Here is a 23,509-nt window from a genome sequence, read left to right as displayed (position 1 = left end):
GTGGCGCTCAAGGGCTACACGTGAGGGGAGGCTCTGCCAGGCTCCTGGCTTCTCCACCTGCCAACCCACTGCCAAGGGTCCTGGGAGGTTGGCAGGGAAACGTGTTACCACCCAATAGACTTGGGGGTTCTTGATCATAAACTCTGAGGGTCAGGCCTTTCTGCTGACAACTGAAAGAAGTTTATACTTGTTTCTTGGAAAGTTATCAGTACAGTAAACTGGGAAGATTTCTGGCACTGCCCCAAACCAATTAAAGGTGATTTTCAAGGGAAACAGGATGAAGGGGGTGCTCCCTTCTTAAACAACTAGCTTCTTCAGGGGCTTTAGCAAATATATAAGTTCCGTGTACTGCCCCCAAACCCTTACCACGGAGTGAAATGAGAAACGTTCCTAAAGGGAGTGAGTGTGCAGGATTGAGACCTCATCTGAAGAAAGGTTTGTGAAGGAGCTGTGCATAGAGACTGCTGCACCCATGAAGATCCCCACGCAAACATGTCTTCTGGACCCTCCCTCAGGGCACATGTTTTTAAACACTCTTTGGAAATAGCGACCCCCTGGGGCTCAGCAGAGAGGACACTGCACTAAGTGTTGGACAGCCTGAGTCTGCTCTCATGTTACTGGCCAGCTGGACCAGCTGTGGGCGGGTCACTCATGGACAGGGTTTCTTCCCCAGGCTGTGGCTGTGGCAATGTCCAGGGCTCCTCCCTCCCAGGACAGGCTCGAGAGTCCAAAAGGGCCCAGGGAGAAGTAAACGGGCAATGGCAACCCTGAAAAGTCCCATGGAAGGGCAGGTACAGTTCTGGGGTCAGTTGGCTTCCTGGGGGAGCTCATGTTTATGAGAAACATGGATGGGTCTTTCTAGGGAGGGATTGGTGTCTTCCTCAGGGTGGCCAGCTGCTGGGAGCACCGCTCTCCCCAGACCCTCTGGGGAATGGCTTTAGTGGTAAAGCTGCAGGCTTTGTTCTCTCACAGAGAGAGAGAGAGGGAGCCCCAACTAATTCACACAGACATTTTCTCCTGTTTTTCATATTAGTGTTGTCAGGGGCCTACCCAGCAATTTTGCTTGCAACCCCTCCCTGACCTTGCCTCTAAGCTGCACTGCTGTATTATTAGTAGTTACCTATTGTCGTGTAACAAATTAACTCCAACACTCAGTGGCTTAAAATAGCATGTCCTGCAGTTTCAGTGGGTCAGGAGCCTGGCAGTGGCTTCGCCGTGGGTGGAAACAACAAAGGCCATAGCCAGCAGAGGGCAAGGCTCCTTGAGAACCGTCTGGAAAACTCCCAATAGCGCCGCTAAGATACTGAGCAAGTTCCACTTCCTGGCCACTCTCCCCTTCCCGATTGCAATATTGCCTAATGGTGGTGGATTCTATTTCTCCACCATTCTCAATTGAGACTTTTGGTGACTATCTTCTGCTTCACTGGTGGGAGCATTTCCCTCCACTCCCTTTAAAGTTGACAGGACATGCCAGGTCCTGGCTGTTTCTTAGTAGTTCTCCCTGTTGCACACTATAATGACCTACACTGGCTTTTCAAGTTAATGAAGGAATAGTTTTCTGATGCGCTCTTGTACTTTGTACTCAATCCTGAAAAATAAATGTAAAATAATATAATAATACCTTAGATTCCTGTTGGTCACGAGAAGCTCCATCATGCAACATTCTTCCCCCTTCTTCTCCTTGGGCCTATCTTCCAGCACCCTTGTTACGTGGCTAAGTACCAAGTTAAAATATGTTGGAAACAGACTATACACCATTTTTTTTTCCAGAATTTACATGAGTTGATTTTCTAAAAAAAGAGAACCAGAAAGTAGAAGTCGTAGAAGCCATCTAAATCTTATAAGACAACTGTAGACAGGTGTAAGATTACAGCTCAATTCACTTTCTTTTCACTAATGATTTCTAATTAAAACTTCTCTAATGGCCTAATATGATTAGAGCATTAAATTTCATGCTATAGCATGTCATATGAAGAGTTATAATTCTAGAAATCTATGGGTAAACTAGTAGGCAACCACATTTTGTGGGAATTCTGCTTATTTCTAGAACTTTTCCACTAACCCAGAAGTTTAAAAATTGCACTACTATCCCAGGAAGCATCACATAGTCTTAACCAGTTATGCAAAATAATTTCTTCCTTTGAAGGAGGAGTTCCCTTTTATGAATACATTTTCCTACATAGGTAATGGATCTGGAAGACAAATTGTTTCACTTTCTATACTTCCAAAAAAGGAAATATATTCCAGTGGAGTCATATGAGATCTCTTCCCTGTAAAGCAGCTATCCAAAAACAAGACCACAACTTATCAATAACAAAAAGAGGACCCCCCCAAATCTAGGGAAAAGAAGACCTGAGCTTACTGAACGAGAGAGGCCCCCATTCCTCACCTGCAGTCAAGAAGCCCCACACTTGCCAGGTCTCCCTTACAGTTTTTACGCTTTATTTTTTTGTTTTTGTTTTTTTTTTAGCTTTTAATCAACCATTTTCTGGCCAGATCTATAGTTTCTCTAGAGGGAAAGCACTGCAGGCTATTTAAATTCTGGATTATAGGCTAGGCATGGGGGCTCACATCTGGAATCATACACTTTGGTAGGTCAAGGTAGGAGGACTGCTTGAGGCCAAGAATTTAAGACCAGCCTGAGCAAGAGAGAGACCCTATCTCCACACACACACACACACACACACACACACACACACACACACACACACACAAAATAGCCTCTGGATGATCTCACTGCCCTGGCCTGGATGACCTTCTAGCTTTGTCTGCAGTTATTCTGGTCTCCACTTGAGGCCCACACTAACCACAGAAGAATCAGTGTCCACTATTCCAGAATTGGTCCTTTCTCCAAAACCTGCTTTTTTTCATCTTGGTTGATAACTAAATCCTTCCAAGTGATAAGCCTAGAACCCTGGACTCATCCTAGACACTGTTTCTCTCAAGTCTCTAAGCCAGTAGGCTCTAACCCTCAGAATATATCCAGAATCACCACTTCTCATCCCCGCCACTGCTGCCGCAGTGGTACCAGCCGTCATGGTCATCTTTTGCCTAGATTCATAATCAGTGCCCCTGTTTCTTCTTCTCCCTTGCTCATGCCCCTGTCATTTTAGTCAGGGTTAATTCAATGCCTTTCACATGGCCAACAGAGCCAGTTGACTGGGTCTGGGCTCCACATCCCTTTCTGCTCCTCCCACTTTGGCTAGTCTGGGCTCCTGGCATTTGTTGAACATGTAGGCCAGGCGTCATCAGACTTTTTAAACAGGGGGCCAATTCACTGTCCCTCAGACTGTTGGAGGGCTGGACTATAGTTAAAAAAAAAAACAACTATGATCAAATTCCTATGCACACTGCACGTATCTTGTGTTGAAGTAAAAAACAAAATGGGAACAAATACAATTCACACCACTTCATGTGGCCCACGGGCCGCAGTTTGAGGACGCCTGATGTAGGCTGTTCCCTACGCCTAGAAAGCTTCAAACAGCCATGGGGCCAACTCCCTCACCTCATTCAAGTTTCTGCCCAAGGAAGCCACCCCAACCATCTCCCTTACCTTGTGCTATTTTTTCCCCACCATACTTGTGACTTTCTAATGCACTCTATAATTCACTTATTTATTTTTATCATTTGTTTCTCCTTGCTAGAATGTAAGGTCAGTGTTCGCTGATACAACCCAAGCATCTACAGTAGTGGTAGCGCTTGGCACACAGCAAATACTAAATATCTATTCAATAAAAGAATCAAGCATTGTTGAGGGAAAAAAGCTCCACAAAGTACTAAGAACTAATGCACATGAAGAAACAGAATCAGAGCAAAAAGGAATTGATCCGAGTCCCTCCATTCCCAGATACAGTCACTTTGACATATGGAAAATACATCTATTTGAAATACCTTTATTGTGTTATCTAAAATAAGACACTACATAGGATACAGCAACATGAACATTTTAAACATCAACACATAAGGACCATGGCATCCATAAATATTTATAAACACTGACCATTTTTAAGTATCAACAAATACATTGGCAGTTTCAGCATAACACCACATCATGTGCAAAAAAAGACAGCAAAAACTAGTTAGTAAACTGAAGTCAAATAAAAGCTACTCATTGACAAGCCTATGTTTTACCTTTTTGCTATAATAGCCAAAAAATAACAGTAAAATATATACATATACACAAAATTGTTAGCATGTATAATAAAAATATAAAGAAATAAAAACAAATACAAATATAGTAAGCAACCAATACTGTATAACTTAATATATGAGTAGAACATTAAGAAGGATTTTTGTATTTCTTTAAATATGATTTCTGGATTTAATTTTGGCATATTACTACAGTTTTTTTAATGCAATGGTTGGTTGTATAAGCTTCTGGAAATAGGCAAAAATAAAATCATTTATTGTAATAGTTCTAGCCGGTTGTTGTGGCAGGTGCCTATAATCCCAGCTACTTGGGAAGCTGAGGCAAAGGGATCCCTTGAACCCAAGAATTTGAGGTTGCTGTGAGCTATGATGCCACAGCACTCTATCCAGGGCACAGAGTGAGATTTCGTCTCAAGAAAAATAAAAATAAAAAAAATAAAAATAAATTTAAAAAATAAATAATAATGGTTCTAAAACTAATGTACAATTGGAATGTGCAGAATGATTTTATTTTTTGGTCCACACTGCATATAAACCATCAAAAACTTAAGTAAAATTCATTTTTCTATAAATAAGATTTAGAATTATCTTGGCTTTCAAAAATTGCCATCTTTAAAATGAACCAAAATCTTCATTGATTTCTCTAGTCATCTGAGCACAGAAATTTAGTCTGAACATAGAACCTATTCTCTGAACATAGAATATTAAATCAGTAATCTGCCTATCTAAATTAAATCACATATACATATGCACTTACATATATGCATACATTTTAAAAACTTTTATTATGATAAATATTATAAGAAAAAAATCTATTTTATACAAGAAAATAGGCTGATGTTAAATTAGCAGGTTTTGCTACATGGGTTAATATTTGTCTAAATGAAATATTATACGATAAATTCTAAATTTTAGATACTAATGGAATAGAGAAGTTATCTAGATTATTTATACAAAGATCTGACAGATATATGCACTACTTCAGCAGTGGATTTATCTTTTTAATTATCTGCTTAGTGTAAAATAATAATAACCTAAGTCTCCACTACCTAAGGCATATGACTAGGCAGTAGCAGGAAGGCAGCTTGGGAATGCCCAGAGCAGTGGGGAAGGCTGGTTTTAAGGATTCTCAACATGCCGTGAATAACTGTGTGGCCAAGTATGAATATTTATTAACCTAACTTTCATTAACAAATATTTTCACCACAGCCTCACAAACAAAATGACATGCCACCCTTTACAGCAGTCTACTAATTATCTACAATACCAGATTTAGAATGGGAAAGGAACACTCAAAATGGGCTTTAAATCAAATATATGTCCTTGTGAAAATGGTAAAATAATTGGGAATATAGATAATTCTGGAAAACAAAAATGCTTACAGCAAAGACATAATGAAAATTAATAAACTAAACACAATTTCAGGAGTGAGATTTATATTTACAGTTTTGAAGGAGACTATTTTTGCTTTTAATTGCAAGTTCAGTGAAGTGGTAGAAATAATAAATCACATTCAAAATATAAAAGTTCAATTTATACTTGCATTTCTACTGATTCTTTCTATATGATTGTTTCAATGAAATATTCAATGCAGTCTTTTTGTTTCTTTCAAGTATATTACAATAATTATAATATTTTATAAATTAAACATCTAAAATGTTTGAAAGCCAAAATAATGCTCATTAAGTGAGAACTCTATTTCTGTTTCTTTTTTTCAAATTATTAGGTAATTTATTTGTAATATGGACAAAAAGGTCATTCTGAACATGTATTTCAATAATTTTATGTCCCTAAGCCTGTGCCAGGAATCCAGAGTGGATCTGCTAGAAACTAGACCATCAGCCTGTGGGCTGGGATCATGGCAGTTTCATCCATTTCAGTAGTACACAAAGCGCCTATCCACTGCCTGGCACACAGCAGACACAGAAATCTGCACTCCAAAAAAGCTCTCGTTCAATGTGAAATAAATTTTATGTTTGTTTATTCAGGACTTCGTTATTAGTTTGAATGTAAAAACAAATAAAATTTAGTGAGCGATCAGATATAGTAGCAACACCCAAAATGTAATATATGTACACATTCTTTCTTTTTTTCCTATAAAGTACTTTATATTATGTTAGAGATATATACTTAAGTGTTTGTGGTTGATATTTTATAGTATCTTGACTTTGCTTTAAAATATGACAATAAAAATATGTCTGTGAGGAAGAGATGAAATAGTCGCAAATATTAATGACTGGCAGATCTGGACAATAGGTTCTCAAAGGTTCTTCATACTATTATCTGTATTTTGTGACTTGAAAAGTGTGATAATGTTAATAATGAATTCAAATAAATTTCAATAATAGTAAGCATAAATAAAGATATTTTCAATTATCAAAACTACTATGTAAGATCACTGGATATTTTGCAAAGATCTGCACAAGTTTACTTATATGACATTGTTAAAACAGTAAAAAATTGTCAATCAACAAGGCACTAGTTAAATGCATTATATCCACATTCAACAAAATGCACCAAAAACATAAGAAAGAAATTGTCAAGCGAAAATGAAGAGGCTTCATGGTAGGACAGAGAGCTGATTCTATCCTCAGAGGAGTATGAGAGTCATCTTGAAGAGTGTTCATCCAATGTTCAGAATGGTCATTTCTGCAAAGAGGAATTGTGGATTTTTTAACTTTTTTTCTTGAAACCACTCTGTATTTCTCAAACTTTAATAGGCATACATATTATTAATTTTATATATAGGGAACTTTTATAATGATACCTGTAATTTTTCTCATATTCATTCTAGTTGATGGAATGATTTTTTTAATTTTAAAAATTATGGTAGATCTTCAAGTAATTCAAAGTGGAAAAGTGGTATACTTCTAAAACAATATGAAATCTGGAACAGATTTCATTTATTTCTAAAACACAAGTAACATCTTTTAAGGCACATATGTATTTTTTCCTCAACTACCTACTTAGTGCATTAAAATGTAAGATGTTAAAACTACATAAAATATATCATCATCTATATAGGAATAGAGTTAAATACCTTTTGGTTAATTAAAATCAGGCTGAAACTTCTATTAGTTATAGGAAGAAATAGCATTTGGAAAAGAAAATGTTTTCTAGTTAGTACTTAAAGAATTTGAACTGAAAGTATTCCAATAGTTCTATGCAAAAAAGTATTTGTGGATATTTTAATAATATGTTTGTTCTTAGAAAAGAGCAGATGGAAGAATGGAATAAAATGTAATTTCCGATGCATGGTTTTGTAAATCAGTGCCACGGACTCAGCATCAAATATCAAGTTTAAATTCAGCTAACACTGTAACACTTTTAGAGTAAAATTTAACTTAACAAGTAACCTTTGAAACATCATTTAAGGTTGATTATTTTGGGTAAGAGTCTCAAAGTGCCTACACTATCCTAAAAGCTGTCTGAATATTCTATCCTTCAGCAGTCTGCTGTTGCTATACACTCTTCCTGGCCCCCATGCCTTGACCCTCACTTCCCCAGTGTTTCTTTTTTTTTTCTTGTAGAGACAGAGTCTCACTTTATGGCCCTCGGTAGAGTGCCGTGGCCTCACACAGCTCACAGCAACCTCCACCTCCTGGGCTTAAGCGATTCTCTTGCCTCAGCCTCCCGAGTAGCTGGGACTACAGGCGCCCGCCACAACGCCCAGCTATTTTTTGGTTGCAGTTCAGCCAGGGCCAGGTTTGAACCCACCACCCTCGGTATATGGGGCCGGCGCCTTACCGACTGAGCCACAGGCGCCGCCCTCCCCAGTGTTTCTTAATTAGTGTGTTTCTAGATGATCTTGGGAAAGTCATTTAAATCCCTCCTTACGGGGTTTTAAAGCCTAGCATACAATAAATATCGCCAGATTAAAAACATTTTTTTACCTGGCTCCTAGAAGAACTGGATTGCTCTTTATGGATAGCATTGGGATGATGCTTCTTTGAAGTTTTTGAAGACTCCAGACATACTTTTCTTTTAGACCTGTGGGCTGTTTTGCTTACTATCAACCTGGGATCACTTACATTAACTTCTTTAGCTTGATTTGCTGATTGTTGCTGTAGCACTTCTGGATATTCCATTTCCACATCTGATTCAAAAATGTGTGGTTTTCTTTCCAGTTGTAGTGACTCATGGCCCTTCCCTAAAATTTGTGTTATGCATTTTTTTGTTAAATTTTCTTTTCCATTTACGTGGGAGTCAACAGCACTTTTTATCATTCCTGGATTATTCGCCACATGAAATACTGCACTATTAGGTAGTTGTTTACTTTCACTTAAACTTGCAAGTGATTTTCCTCTAGAAGAGGGACATCTTGTCATATCTTTACAGGACTCAGCATTTAATTCTTGCAGAAGTCTGGAACTCTTCTGATTTAAATTTTTGGCATGCACATGAATGTTACTATTAGATCTTTCTTTTACAGCTGGTCCTAAATGCAGTTTGTCATCCTGGATCATATTAGCTTTAAGTGAAAACACTTTGGATTCTGTAACATGGTTTCTTTGCAGGTTGCCAAGTGCTGAGATATTTTTGTTCATCTGTAATGAACTATTGTTGAAAACTGGTATGAATTTAGGAGTGATGTTATTTTGGCAGCTAAGATTTGTATGTTTAACTTGAGTATCTCCTCTGTTCGGTTTTAATACTTTCAAACATTCTTGTGGTACTTCGTTAGATGGGGATTTCTTTCTGCCCTGCACAGACTCTGGCTGGAAACCCAGAGCTAAGGAAGTGTCTGACTTTGGCTGGCTGACCGAAAGCTCCCCCTTGTGTTCAGCTATTACTGAACTAGATGGAAGACTTGCGAAGGCGGGTTTTATGCAAGTGGCTTCAGTCAGAGATACCCTGAATGTTTTTTTAGTGGTCAAATTAGGTGGCTTGACTTTGTTTTCCTAAAAGGACAGATATTAGGAAAATTAAAAATGAAAGTTTTCGTAATGTAAAATAAAATATATGATATCCCCCAATAAAAATATAAAGTAACACCATGATATAAAGAACAGTAAAGAAAAACAAAATAAAAATGGGTTATCTGGCAGAAATATGTTATATACATTTCTTATGGTTTGTATCCTTATTTAGGTACCATCCTTTCAAGATAATAGTTTAAGATGAAGGTATATAAATCAACTATAAAAACTGTACACACAGGTACCACCAGCCTCCAAACATGTTCATGCTGCTATCCTGTTCACATGGACATCTTCTTTTCTCCACTGATCAAACTGTGTCTTCCTATAAGTCCTCAAAATCCCACCTCCTCTGAATCCTTCCCCAAAGCACCACAGAATGACTTTTTCCTCAACTCTCCAAGGATCTCCAATCAATTAAATACCATTTGTTGCAAAAAATAACAAAAGGTGAGCACTCTTACCTTTGGTGCACATGTTCCCTCTCCTTAAGTAGATACTAGATTCCTGGAGCATATTATTATATACTTCAAAGTTACTCAAAAATACTTGGTGAAAGACATTACATTAATGGAGGACATCCATTAATGTACTGTCTTACATTACAGCTACATTGGGAAAAAGTGGGGTTTCAACTACAGGGCAAGGGCTATCTTAGTCATGTTTATTTTTTCACTGCCTATCACAGTGCCTGGTACCTGCAATTCAGCAAGTACTCAAACTTGTCAGATGTATTAAAGAGAGCCAAGTGCTTATGGTCTTTTTTTTTTTAAACCTGGTTATATACATGTGCATGTGTGCATAAATATATACACACTGAACTATTCAGTGGCTTTAAGTACATTCATCATCATGCTTATGTTAAATGACCACTGTCACTATTTCCAAAACTTTTTCTTCATTCCAAATAGAAACTGTACACTCTGTAAGCAAGAATTCCCCATTTCCCTTTCCTCCCAGCCCCTGGTAGTCTCTATTTTACTTTCTATTTATAAATTTGCCCATCCTAAGTACTTCATGTAAGTGGAATCATACAATATGTGTCTTTTTGTGTCTGGCTTATTTTACTGAATATGATGTTTTCAAGGTTCATTCATGTAGTAACATGCATCAGAATTTAATTCCCCTTTACGGCTGAATATTCCATTGTATGTATATACCACATTTTGTTTATCTTTTCATCTGCTGATGGAAGGTATTAATAGTATTTTAAAATACTATTAAACCCTAATGTCTGTAAAAGAGCAGCAACAATCTGAAACACTGAACATACAGAGTTCTTTTCTCAATCTCCCTCACCCAAAAAGAGATTCAAAGCTTGATAAAATGGGGCGGCGCCTGTGGCTCAGTCGGTAAGGCGCCGGCCCCATATACCAAGGATGGCGAGTTCAAACCCGGCCCCGGCTGAACTGCAACCAAAAAATAGCTGGGCGTTGTGGCGGGCACCTGTAGTCCCAGCTACTCGGGAGGCTGAGGCAAGAGAATCGCTTAAGCCCAGGAGTTGGAGGTTGCTGTGAGCTGTGTGATGCCATGGCACTCTACCAATGGGCCATGAAGTGAGACTCTGTCTCTACAAAAAAAAAAAAAAAAAAGCTTGATAAAATGTTTTAAACTGCTGGGAATAATAAACAAACCACAACACTAGCTTTTCTCTCTCCTACTGGAGGTTCAATTGTTGGATGAGATTGAGAAGCAAATGGAGAGAGCTTTGGGGGATCAGGGTTGTAAATATGCATATGAAAAGAGACTAATCCAGTTACCTATTAGGCATAACAAATGACACCAAAATTTAGTGGCTTAAAAACAGTAATATTTATCTTATCATTTTTCAAGATTCTTGCGGTTGGCTTAGCTTAACTTGCAAGCTCTCATTTTGGCTGGTTAGATGACTCTGGAGTCAAAGTCACCTTCAAGTTACTTCCTCATTTGCTTGTGATGGTTGATACTGTTGGCTGCAATACCTATCTCTTCACGCACCTGGGATCCTTCACAGATGGCAGTGGGATTCCAAAAGCAAATGTCCCCAGGGTGACCAAGTGCAAGCTTTTTCTCTTTAATGACCTAGCCTCAGACTTGAGCGGCTTCACTCCCTCACAGGGCCAACCAGATTCAAAAGGAGGGAACACATACCCACACCCCAATGGGAGGAGGGTTGTCATTTGCCAGAAGAGCAAATGGGGTGGGCAATTTTGCTATAGCTACTTTGGACATTGTAGTAGATGTCACAGGACAGTCTATTTCCAGCCAGAACCATGTTGTTCTCTCCCTGTCTCCAAGCCTCCAGTGTTGCCAGTATCAGTGGCCTAGAGAGGGCTGGTACACTTTGCAAAGGAACTGCACACAACCCTGATTTAGAGAAGCTAAAGGAAGAGATATGGCTAACTTCTGGTCCACACCAATTACATGTGCCAGCGGTTCCTGGTGAATGTGCACTGCAGTGGGTGTGCATGGCGGCCTCACACAGGCTCAAGCATCACCACGGCTCTTACCTCATTGCCACTTTCTCCATTGTGTGCCACTTAGAGCCAGAATTATGTGGAGAAGGGAATTCTGAACATTATTCCCAGAATACTTAAGTTGACAAAATAGAGTGTTACCATAGAGAAGAATACTCCTCCCATCTTGACTATTCTTAGGAAAAGTGGGAAGTCCCCAAGGAAATATTGTCCTTGAGATAATACTGGGGGGGTGGGAGGTATGAGAGTGATGCTAACTAACAACATGTGACTGGGCTCACAATTCTTGTCTGAAGATTTTTCAAGTTGGTGGCTTACCATGCCACCAGGACAGATGACACCTTGTCTTAGTTTGTTTGGGCTGCTATAACAAAATATCACAAACTTGTAGCTTGTAAACAACAGAAATAACTTATTTCTAACTGTTTTGGATGCTGGGAAGTCTAAGGTTCAGGCAGATCTCTCTTGGGTCTCTTTTATAAGAGCACTAATCCAGTTTATGAGTGCTCTGCCTCCTAATACCTAATCATTTTTACCTTCTAATAGTTATCTTTTTTTTTTTTTTTAAAAGCATGATCTTGGTGGTTAGGATGTTAACACTTGAATTTGGGAGGAATACAAACAGACAAGGGTATACCCTTCTTTAATTACCCTTATTTTCAAGAAGATTCAGCTAGTTTTCATGGTCATTAAAAAAAGGAATACAGAGGCTAATGGAGGAAAAATTGCAGGCTTATTGCTCCTTGACATTGCTTGCCTAAGTGACAAGGTGTGTATCAACAAGGGATTTATATTATTTGCAAGGGCTGCTATAACGAAGTTCGACAAACTGGGTGGCTTAAACAACAGAAACGTATTATCTCACAGCTTTAGAGACTAGAAGTCTGAAATAAAGGTGTTGGGAGGGTTGGTTCCTTAGAGGGCTATGAATAAAGGATCTGTTCCAGGCATCTCTCCTTGGCTTACAGGTGGCCGTCTTCATATTCCATGGCATTCTCATTCTATGTGTGTCTGTGTCTAAACTGTCCCTTTCTATAAGAATACCAGGAATTTTAGATTAGAGGGATACCCTACTCCACTGAGACCTCATCTTACTGCAGGGACCCTATTTACATTTGAGGCACTAGGAATTCAATATAGGGACTTGGGGGGGGGGCACAATTCAACTCGTAACAGTTTGATATATACTGCTGTGAAGTGTAAAGTGGGGATGTAGCTGTTTTTCTGAAGACCCTCTATACAGGGAGCTGAGGTAAAGCTAAAAATTATCTGATAAAACTTTATACACCATCTTGTCAAGATACCATGCAAGCACCACCAAAACCAGATCAACCCAGGTCATGAAGGGAAGGTCTTTCCCCACCCACTTTAGCCTTCTGTGACTCCACAATGGATAGAGAGGATGGGTGTTTAACTTCTACTCCACCTTCCTCCCAGTGCTTCTGTTTAGACCACAGCCTGGAAATCTCACATCAAGATTTTGTTCTTTGTAGCTAGGGTTCCAATGCGATTTAAACTAGCCAAATGCACACACAAAGCATATGGAAGGTCAAGCCATACTTCTGCTATTTTGCTGAAAAGCTTAATTATGAATTCCTTTGATTTTGAGTTGTAGAATTAGCAGAGCAGAGCACGGGCACCCACTCCCTCATTACAGAGCTCAGTAGGCTCATGTGCAGTCTGCACTGTGCCACACACCATTGCCCTCACCCTACATAAGCTTTCCCTGCACAGAGATGCTATCATGAAAAGGCCTCTTAAATTTGATTGAAATTCTACTTCAAAGAAATGCTTTGTCAGAAGTGACTGAGTCACTGTGAAGTATCTGTGAAGTATACAGATTGAATATTTTTCCATTTTATGAAAAAGGATTTGAGAATTAAGTTGAAATCAATTCTAGAAAAACAACACCCATTTATTGAAACCTTGAGTTCTATTAACTGTAGTAATACTGAAACAACATATCTGTTACTTGAGATACCAAAATAAAAACTCATAGATTCATATAAGAATGAATTATTCATATTCTGACATAAAACTTTTCTAGAATATATGTCTTATGTCTGAAATAATTTTTGTATTCATACCCTGGTTCTTCACTGATCTCTCAGAAATATACATCTGGTGAAAATAATTTCTAGGAGTTTGTTTTGCTCCCTGGCCTATGTATCACTTACTAATCCTTTTAATTTTTAAAATTAAATAAATAGCCCAAAGGGGAGAACTTTTAGGTTTATATTCAAAATTTATAAAAAGAATACAAAAAGAGTTTATGTAAACAGCAGATGAGATCATAAATAATTCACAGAACTTAAATATACTTAAGTGGTCAACAAACTAAAGCTTTATGAAGTAATAAGCCAATTAAAAATATTCTTTACTATATCATTATAATTTTTGTGCTAAATGTCATTGGCAAATGTAACTTGGCTGACTTTTAATTTCTATAATTTACATACAATTTATGTAACTTTACATATTAACATAAAATTATAGAGGAAAACCAAAAGCATTAACCTATTCTTAGATATAAATAGCTATCTATTTATATATAAAGATTTAGAAATAAAGTAATAATTATGAGAAATAATAACATGAGAAACTAAGATAATGGTCAAATGTGTTTAATCTATTAAAATCTGGTTCAGGGGATTATACCTCCTCAGTGTATTTTTTTGCTTAAGTTGAACCTGAATTTAATGAAGCTTAGATATATAACCACAGGTTTACAGGAAATAAGGAGTTTAGAAGAAGATGTTAATTTTAAGTGACATGACACAACAAAAGCCGTCAAATACAGTATATGGGCTGTTCTACAGGGTAAATTATTTAGTTTTTCTAGCAAATAACTGGCATAAATAAAAGGGGAGAGGATTTGGAATGTTATAAAAAGACTTACAAGACTTAACAAATGAAATTATGCAGACCTTGTTTGGATTCTGATTTAAACAAACCCATAGTAATAAATTTTGAGATAAATGAGAAATTATAGTGTGAACTGGTGGTACCCAATAATATTAACATACTATGATTAATTTTGATAGGGGCATGGAGGTTATGTAAAAATATTTTCTAAAAGCTCTCATGAGATAGAAATGCACACTAGTCTTCACAGGTGAAATAATGTCAATAATGTCACATCTGGGATTTGCTCTAAAAGCCTCAGTTTACCCTCTACCAAAAATATGTCAGAGGGGAATTAGATGACAGGCACATGAGAGAACATTGTACAAATTTCCTTTATGTAGCTTTGAAAACTTCTGTAAGTCAAAAAAAGTTTTCTTTGGCTAACTTCTTTTTTTTTTCAGTGGTAAGGCAGGATTTATTTTACAGAAGAGAATACAGAGAAAAAACACCAAAGCTCCTGGCAGAGAGAAAAACCCAAGTGGGAAGAAAGCTCTCTCTCTTTCTCTTTGCCTGGTTTCTTTGTCCAGGGGTATACATAGTGGCATGGGTCCTCTGTAGTTACATTTGGCCAGGACTTGGTAACAAATAAATGAATACAATCCCTTTTTTCCCAGCCTAGGAAACTTATATGAAAATTGATCAGGCCTAGGAAATCGGGGGTGGGGGTGGATGTCCCTGTTCAGCTAAGTGCAAGGGGAGGGAGACACTAAGACGCTGGTGTCTCCCCAGCAGTTGTCCAGCCCCTCTGGCTACTGGGCCTCCTGCAGCCCCCCCCCCCCCCCACCCAACCTACTGGTTCCTCTGTCGGCTACCTCTGCATCAACACTGCCAGGGCAGAGGTGGCAGGTACTCCTAATTTAATTTTTTTTAAGTTTCACCAAGTGTGATCAATTTATTTTTTGTTTTTAAAACTTAGCTTTTTAATATTGTTAGAGCTGACATGTATGTGGTCAGGTAAAAACAACTAACAGTTACTGAGCTAAGCAGACGAAACTATTCTAAGTATTATCTTTTTTTTTTTTTTTTGAGACAGAGTGTTACTCTGTCGCCCTCAGTAGAGTGCTATGGTGTCACAGCTCACAGCAACCCCCAACTCTTGGGCTTACGTGATTCTCTTGCCTCAGCCTCCCAAGTAGCTGGGACTACAGGTGCCCACCACAACACCCGGCTATTTTTTGTTGCAGTTGCCACTGCTGTTTTAGCTGGCCAGGGCCGGGTTCGAACCCGCCACCCTCAGTAAATGGGGCCAGCACCCTACCCATTGAGCCACAGGTGCCGCCCAGTATTATCTCTTTTAATCCTAAAAAATAACCCCTGTGAACTGCGTACTGCAAAGGATACAGACCCCTTCAAGGAAAGACTCACTGCTCCTGCTGCTGGAATTGCCCCAGTTATAGAAAGTCACCACCCAAAACGTGTCTGTGTCAAGGTGGCCCAAATCAAATGACAGATGCAGGAGGGGTTGTAAAGCCCTTGGCTATCATGGCCAATGCAGAACAACTTGGACAGGCCATTTTAGTCTTGGAGCTCCTCAGAAGGCTGGTCAAGGCTATCTGTTGGCTGCCTTTGCTTTTCACTTCTTTTTTTTTTTTTTTTGGTTTTTGGCCGGGGCTGGGTTTGAACCCACCACCTCCGGCATATGGGACCGGCGCCCTACTCCTTGAGCCACAGGCGCCGCACTGCTTTTCACTTCTTTTACCCAATTTTGCTTCCTTCCTACCATCCACATCTGCTTCAAAGGCAGTTCCTAGGAAACATCACACACACAAGATAGACTCCATCTCAGAGACAGAGAGCCCAGTCTGTGACAAGTGCTGTCATCACCAGCACTAGCCCCCACACCATTTTACAGCTGAGGAAACTAAGGCAAAGGGAAATTAAATAAGTTGCCAAAAATTATACAAATAGTAAGAAGTTCAAATCCAAGTTACCTATTCCTAGGGCTTGTTGGGCTTTTAGCCACAAATCTAAACTTTTTCCAATTACATGACTAAAACCCTATTTGGATTTCACTTCTAATTCTGTAGTGTATTAACTGTGTGGCTTTGGTTTAACCGCTTGAATGCTCTGAGCATTGGTTTCTTCTTCTGCAAAACTGAGGAAACAATTCTTTACCCACAAGGTCAATTTTGATGATTAAGTAAGGTAATGCATATAAAAGCAGCTGGCATACAGAGGGCACTCTATATAATTAAGTAGGATAATTCTTGTTGTCAGGAATAATATAAAGATCAGAATTTCCAATTAAGTGTTTTACATTTATGAAACAAATTTTAGCAGATGCATTGTTCTGATTCACTAATTCTAAAGCAGACATGGGCTGGAAATATTACTCAATAAATATATTTAATAAAAATGCATGATATAGTGACATATCTTCTTCCAAATTCCTCACATTAGGACCTGGATAGCAAGTAAAATTTAAAAAAATACTACGTCTGGACAAAGTTTTAATATTCACTATCATAAAGATATCATTTGGTATTCATCCACTCACACTTCCTTCTAAGGAAATGGCCTTTCCTTTGGCCCCTGTTATCTAGGTTGTCACATTTTTGTATCATTTTTCTCCAACCAATTGTAGGAGGAGTTGGCCCCTGACCAGGATGATAAACAATCCCAAATTTACATGTATCTAATAACTCAGAATATATATACATAAAAAAACAGCAGAAAGTAGAAACAGACAACTCTACCATCATTATGGGAGAGGAGAACCACCTCTCAGCAACTTGATAGATCATAAAACATTTAAGCTACAAACACACAAGATAACTAGAAAATTAAGAAATGCCTCGTGAAAATCTGAATATTTTGAAATAAAAAAGAAATAAAATTTTTAAAAAGATATCATTCCTAATAACATTCAAAAATATCAAACACCTAGGAATAGATATCATAAAAGTATACGAGTTTTCCCTATACTAAAATTATAAACTATTATTGAGAGAAATTAAAGAAGATATATTTAATAGGGGGAGAAATATAGAACTTTAATGGATTATAAAACTCAATGAAATTCTAATCAAAATCCCCGCAGGCTCTATGTGTGTATGTGTATATCTGTGTGTGTGTGTGTGTATAACTGGACAAGTTGAAACTAAATGTATATGGAAATGCACAGATAAAGAATAGCTACTTTATGAGATTTCAAAAATATTATAAAATTTAATGTTTTTACAACACTATTTATAATAAATGTAAAATTTAAGATTAATAAGATAATTCACAAAGTGTGGTATTGGTGCAAGGATAAACAGACCAGAGAAGATGATTAGATAGTCCAGAAACAGTATTACGCATGTAAGACACTCGACTTATGACAACATAAGTTGTCATAAGATACTGGGGTGGGAGGATGTATTGGGGAAAAAACACAGTAGGGAAAGTGGTCTTTTTTTCTTGGACAAATATATATCCATATAAATAGAGAAATCTGATTCCCTACATCATGTTACATTACAAAAATAAATTCCAATTGGACTGTAGACCAATTGGAAAAATAAACCTTCTATTAGATGATAATATAGGAGAATACCTTCATGACTTTGGAGTATAGAAATACATATATATATATATATTTTTTTTTTTTTTTTTTTGACCAGGGCTGGGTTTGAACCCGCCACCTCCAACATATGGGCTGATGCCCTACTCCTTTGAGCCACAGGCACCGCCCTGAGTATAGAAATATTTTTAAAAGGAACAAAAAAAAGTGCCAAACATATAAAGAGACTGAAAATTCTGAGTATAAATTAAGACTCTGCCAAAAGACACCAAGACCCCATTAAGAAAGTGACAAAGCATGTCACAGAATTTGAGAAGATAATTAATTGTATAACTGATAAAGAACTAGGTCTGGTGTATGTTAAGAACAACTACAAATCAAACAAACAAACGTAACACAGTAGAACAATAAAAGAGAAGCACTTTAAAAACTATCCAAATGGCCAACACATATATGAAAAGATATTCGATCGCATTAATAGTCAGGAAAATGCAAATTCAATATTTGCTGACAATATACGTATCAGAATGATGGAAATTAAAGACTCACAATACCTAATATGGGCAAGGACGTGGAGCAACATAAATTCTCCTACTCTGCTTGGGTAGAGGTGAGGCAAAGTACAAACTAGTACAACGACTAAGGAAAACAGTTTGGCCTATGTACTGAAGTTAGAAGCATACCAATTCCCCTTCTGGGGTTTCATGTACACGTGCACCAAGAGATATACTTGACAATGTTCACTGTAGCATTACTAGACATAACCCCCAAACAGAAACAATCAAAATATTACTCAATGGTTATTCTGAACAAATAAATTACAGTATAATCATGTACTAAAATACTACATAAAAATGAGAATGAACTGACTATAACCATATAGAACATGGATAAATGTCACAAACATGATGCTGAATCTAAAAACTCAGACACAAAGAAATACACACTTGATAATTTCTTTTACATATAGTTCAAAAGCAGACAAAACTAAGGATGGTGTTTAAGGATACAAACATAGTTTATAAAAAAATGATTCTCTGTGAAGTAAGGATAGTAGTTATCTTTTGGAAGAAAGGAAGGAGTGATGACTAGGAAGGTACATGTTTTATATATATATATTATATATATATATAAAATTATTATTATTTTGCAGTTTCTGTCTGGGGCTGGGTTTGAACCTGCCACCTCCAGCATATGGGGCTGGTGCCCTTCTCCTTAGAGCCACAGGTGCCACCCTATTTTTTTAACCTAGGTTATGGTTACATGGGCATTTGATAAGCATTCATTAACTTGTACGTGTATGTATGCCATATGTTACCATAAAAATGGATTTTAAAAATGCAGGAGAGACAAACCCAGAAGGAAATACCCCTTTCTCTGAAAGTTTCCCACCTTGGTAAAAATAAAAACTCTAAATCTGATTTTGCATTAAGTTATCTCTTTTGTTCTGAAAAACTCTGGGGTGTAGGCCAATCCCCAAATGATCATTTCTTCTTTAACATGCCCATCAACAGTCAGTTATATACATACTAACTTCTTAATGATGTCAGACAGGATCCAGACACTGGCCTGCTGCTTTCCTCTTACTGCAGGAGTCACATTTTTAGTTCTGAGCGGTTCCATAGAAGCCCCTCACTTACTTGACTTGGTGAGGGGCAGGCACTCACCTTCCCTGACAGCACAGCATCTCCACAATAAATACTCTTCACAAAATTCTCTCTTTACTTTCCAACAACCCCTTTATGTCCTTGATGTGAGGGAAACACTTCAGTAAACTACTACTACAATACTGTGTTGAATACAAAAACAACAAACAGCAGTGATAATTGGCTAAATGCAGTAATGATAAATAGTATTAGGGAAACACTGAACTTAGAGGAAAGAACTACTACACAATGGTTTGGGCATTCTATCCCAGAAGACAAGAGATTCAAGTAAAATTTGTGGATGTCTTGCAGAATTAAACAGGATAAGCAATCTCTTACCTGTATGTGAGGTTTCATTAGTTCTTGTGTGCAGTAGCATGGTTTATTTGTCATCTTTATGGGAAATCCACATATATGAGGCAGTTTAGACTTTAAATCTGAAAGGAAACTTTGCAACACACCTTCCAAATCTACCCTTGGAAAGAACTGTACGGGCTGACTTCTGATGCAGCTGAGAGGGTATCTGAACAATGTTAAAGAACAATGTCAAATATTTTGTACATAGAGACAGAAATTTATAGAGACAGGAATTGTTAAAAGCATTAAAATAGCAACATTAACAAGGCATATATAAGTAAATACTATTTTTATATTGTTTATATGATACTATAAAAAGCTGAAAAGCATACTTTTTCACATGGATCTTCATTCCTTCTAACATTCACAATCAAGACAATTCATTATATCCTTATTATATGGCATTCTAAATGGACTGGTGAACTAAGATATTCCAAAAACCAGTTATAAGGATAATACTATGAACCTTACAGATATAAAGATGTTATACTGAACAATAAACAGGTTGCACTCCAAAAACAGTAAAAAAAATTCAGTATAGAGAAACAATGTATATAGATTGTACTCAAGCTCCAAAAACATTTCTTTGAAAAAATCAGTTAACTGTTTTTGATGAAAAACATTCTGAAGATTTAGAATCATATCTTAGCATCTAATAAAAGGAAATAACTTACAGATGTCAACCTTAGTTTTACTCTTAATATTTGGATTAGGAAACAGATGCAGAAAGAGAACATTATGACTCTTCTTCTATTTATAAACTCCAGCAGGTCAGAATACAAAGGCTAAGATACTGGAATGGAGAAACCAATACTAATTAAGATCTAACAGTTTCACCTGTGAACTTGTGCTCTTTTATTTGTGGGTAGACTTTTAAAAATATTGTTAAGAAAGGTATTTTATTAAATCAACAGAGTGCATTAAGTGCAAGTCAAATCCTCTAAACTTTGCCTGTAAAATAGAAAAATCTTTGTTAGCCTATTCCTTTAATTTAACCCTTTTGATAATATCCACAATGCCACTGGAGGGAGCTCTTAGCTAAGGAGAATTGTATGATTTTTTTTTTTTTTTTTTTTTTTTTTTTTACTTTCTATTAGGAACGTGAACACTTTTTGTCTACTTTAACTTTTCTTTTGTTTTCTAAACTGTTAACATAGTGTTTAAGGAAAAAAAAATCTATTCGTATTAAGCTCATCTTCAAATAAAAATAAGAGGCAGTTCTAAGTAAAACAAAACACGTCCAGGTAAGCAGTAGAGGAAAAAGTACTATAGCTTCTTTTAAACAGAGAAGGGGAAAAACAATTGGGCAGGGTGGCTCACGCCTAGATATCACTCTGGAAAGCCAAGGCAGAAGGATCCCTTGAGCTCTAGAGTTAATTCAAGACCAGCCTGAGCAAGACTGAGACACTGTCTCTATTAAAAATTAGCTGAGTGTTGTGTTAAAAGGATGGTTTGAGGCCAGGAGTCTGAGGTTGCTGGAGCTAGGCTGAGGCCATGGCATACAAGCCTCGCCAACAGTGACTCTGTCTCAAAAAAAAAAAAAAAAAAAAAAAAGAAAAGAAAAAGCAAAAGAAAAATAACCCAGGAAATGATGAAGAGGAGGTGGGATCAAGGCTAGACACTAGATCACAGGGCAGGCAGAGAGCATCTGCTATGACTAGTGCGTAAAGGATACATGAAGGTCCTTTCTCCAATCATTTTGAAATAGATGCTGCAGTATATTTTAATATTTCCACCATCTCCTGGAAGTTTATAGCCATACTAAAAATCAAGTACAAAATTTAAAACATCTTAGAGAAAACTAAACTTAGGTTAAATTACAGGAAATAACATAAAATAACTTCTGATGTAGTAAATATTTCCATTCCTACCAGGTCATTCCAGTGCATCTGGAAATCTTCATATGAGCGAAAAGGACAGTCAGGGGGTGTGGCATGAAGAATACTTATAATTTGTCCCATTTTCATGCTATAAAAAATGATAATTGGTACGATATTATGAGCCAGTGCTTAAATACAGTTTGATAAGTTAACTTTGTGATTTAGAAAGTGTTCAAAAAGATTTAGCAAACTACCTACTAGCCATATATAAGTAATAAACTATTTCTCCTAGTTTCAAACACACATTGTACTAAAATTTTTTATTTTGTTTTAATCAACAAAAATTGTATATACTTATTGTGTATGACATGATATTTTGAAATATGTAAACATTATGGAATGGATAAATCAAGCTAATTAACACATGTATTACCTCACATATATATATATTGTAGTGAGAGAACTTTTAAAAAACCTACCCTTTTAGTGATTTTCAGGAAAAAAATGCATTGTTATTAGCTACAGATCACCATGCTGTACAACAGATCTCTTGAATATATTCCTGCTATCTAACTGAAATTTTCTCTTTTGACCAACATCTCTCTAATCCACACCCTCACCCCTACTACCCAGACCATAGTAATTACCATTTCTACTCTTTGCTTCTGCGAGTCAAATTTTTTGAGTTCCAAATATAAGTAAGATCATACAGTATTTGTCTTTCTGTGCCTGGTTTATTTCACTTAATATAATATTATGTCCTCCAGACTCATCCATGTTGCAAAAAATTCCATTTCAATAGTTCCATTTGTATTAGTAACAAATTATTTTTTTCCTAAAGACAGCAAAAACTTAAAACTTAGCTCATGTCAAATGATAATTGCATTATTAGGTAGAGGTTTATAAGGTTTTATTGATTTTATTATAACAGTTATCAATTTATAATAAGAAATCCAGAAAACTATTGATTTTGAAACAAGAAGTAATAATGCAAATGTAAAAATTATAAATAAAATTAGGCAAAAAAATTTATGCCTTCTGTAAGTATAAAAATACAGTTTCAATGCCTTTTAAAAGTTACAATACAGTTTTTGAAATGCATCAAAGTAGTCTGTACTTTTGCATATATAAATGCTAAGGAAGCAAAATAAGAGGAACTCAACCTAGATACTACAAATTGAAATCTCACCTTGGCAAAACGTAGCACCAGTTGCTTAAAATGGAATGTCTTTCAATAACAGCATTCTTGTTAGTGTAAAAATCCTTTATAATATTCTGAGAAATATCAAATTCTTTTAGCTTTTAATAGAAAAAAGATTTTAATGCATAAGTCCTCAAAAGAAAAAGAAACATTAAAGAATACTTATCTGTTATATTCTCACACAGTTTAAAGTAGTTTAAAAGGCATAAACCAGGCATAACCAGTTTATATAATGTAAACTATGTTTCAACTCACCCTGTTTCTCCTCTATACATTATAATAAGTATGTCATGCTCTCCCTCTCATCCTCCAAACCAAAACTTCTATTCTTTATGTATTCAACTAGCTTTCAGGGATTTTGTTTATTATGTTGATAATAAAAAGCTTTTAAGTTGACTACTTTCTAAAGGCATATATTTACATTCTATAAGAATAATGTCTTACTTCAAATTTTTTGACTTTTTTAGATACAGAGTCTCACTTTATCACCCTCGGTAGAGTGCCATGGCATCACAGCTTACAGCAAGCTCCAACTCCTGTGCTTAGACG

At 36.8% G+C, this 23,509-nt stretch overlaps 1 protein-coding gene and 1 long non-coding RNA gene across 2 annotated transcripts in view; one reads left to right on the top strand and one right to left on the bottom strand.

Moving 5' to 3' along the window:
• The first annotated feature begins 728 nt into the window (after nucleotides 1-728).
• LOC128571617 (uncharacterized) overlaps nucleotides 729-23,509 on the top strand; it is a 55,293-nt gene continuing 32,512 nt past the window's right edge. Inside the window, exon 1 of the long non-coding RNA XR_008375938.1 lies at nucleotides 729-791. This is a non-coding gene — a long non-coding RNA (uncharacterized LOC128571617). The remainder of the gene's footprint in view (nucleotides 792-23,509) is intronic.
• C19H18orf63 (chromosome 19 C18orf63 homolog) overlaps nucleotides 3,887-23,509 on the bottom strand; it is a 42,740-nt gene continuing 23,117 nt past the window's right edge. The window contains exons 8-13 of the mRNA XM_053571169.1: nucleotides 22,949-23,058; nucleotides 21,811-21,907; nucleotides 21,615-21,700; nucleotides 19,922-20,105; nucleotides 8,043-9,050; nucleotides 3,887-6,798 (exon numbers count right to left, since the gene is read on the bottom strand). Of these exons, the coding sequence (XP_053427144.1) occupies nucleotides 6,793-6,798; nucleotides 8,043-9,050; nucleotides 19,922-20,105; nucleotides 21,615-21,700; nucleotides 21,811-21,907; nucleotides 22,949-23,058 (1,491 nt within the window). The 3' untranslated portion in view covers nucleotides 3,887-6,792. The remainder of the gene's footprint in view (nucleotides 6,799-8,042; nucleotides 9,051-19,921; nucleotides 20,106-21,614; nucleotides 21,701-21,810; nucleotides 21,908-22,948; nucleotides 23,059-23,509) is intronic.

The sequence above is a fragment of the Nycticebus coucang genome, chromosome 19 (assembly GCF_027406575.1).
Source record: "Nycticebus coucang isolate mNycCou1 chromosome 19, mNycCou1.pri, whole genome shotgun sequence".
Taxonomy (NCBI): domain Eukaryota; kingdom Metazoa; phylum Chordata; class Mammalia; order Primates; family Lorisidae; genus Nycticebus; species Nycticebus coucang.
This window is presented reverse-complemented; position numbering and strand designations above follow the sequence as displayed.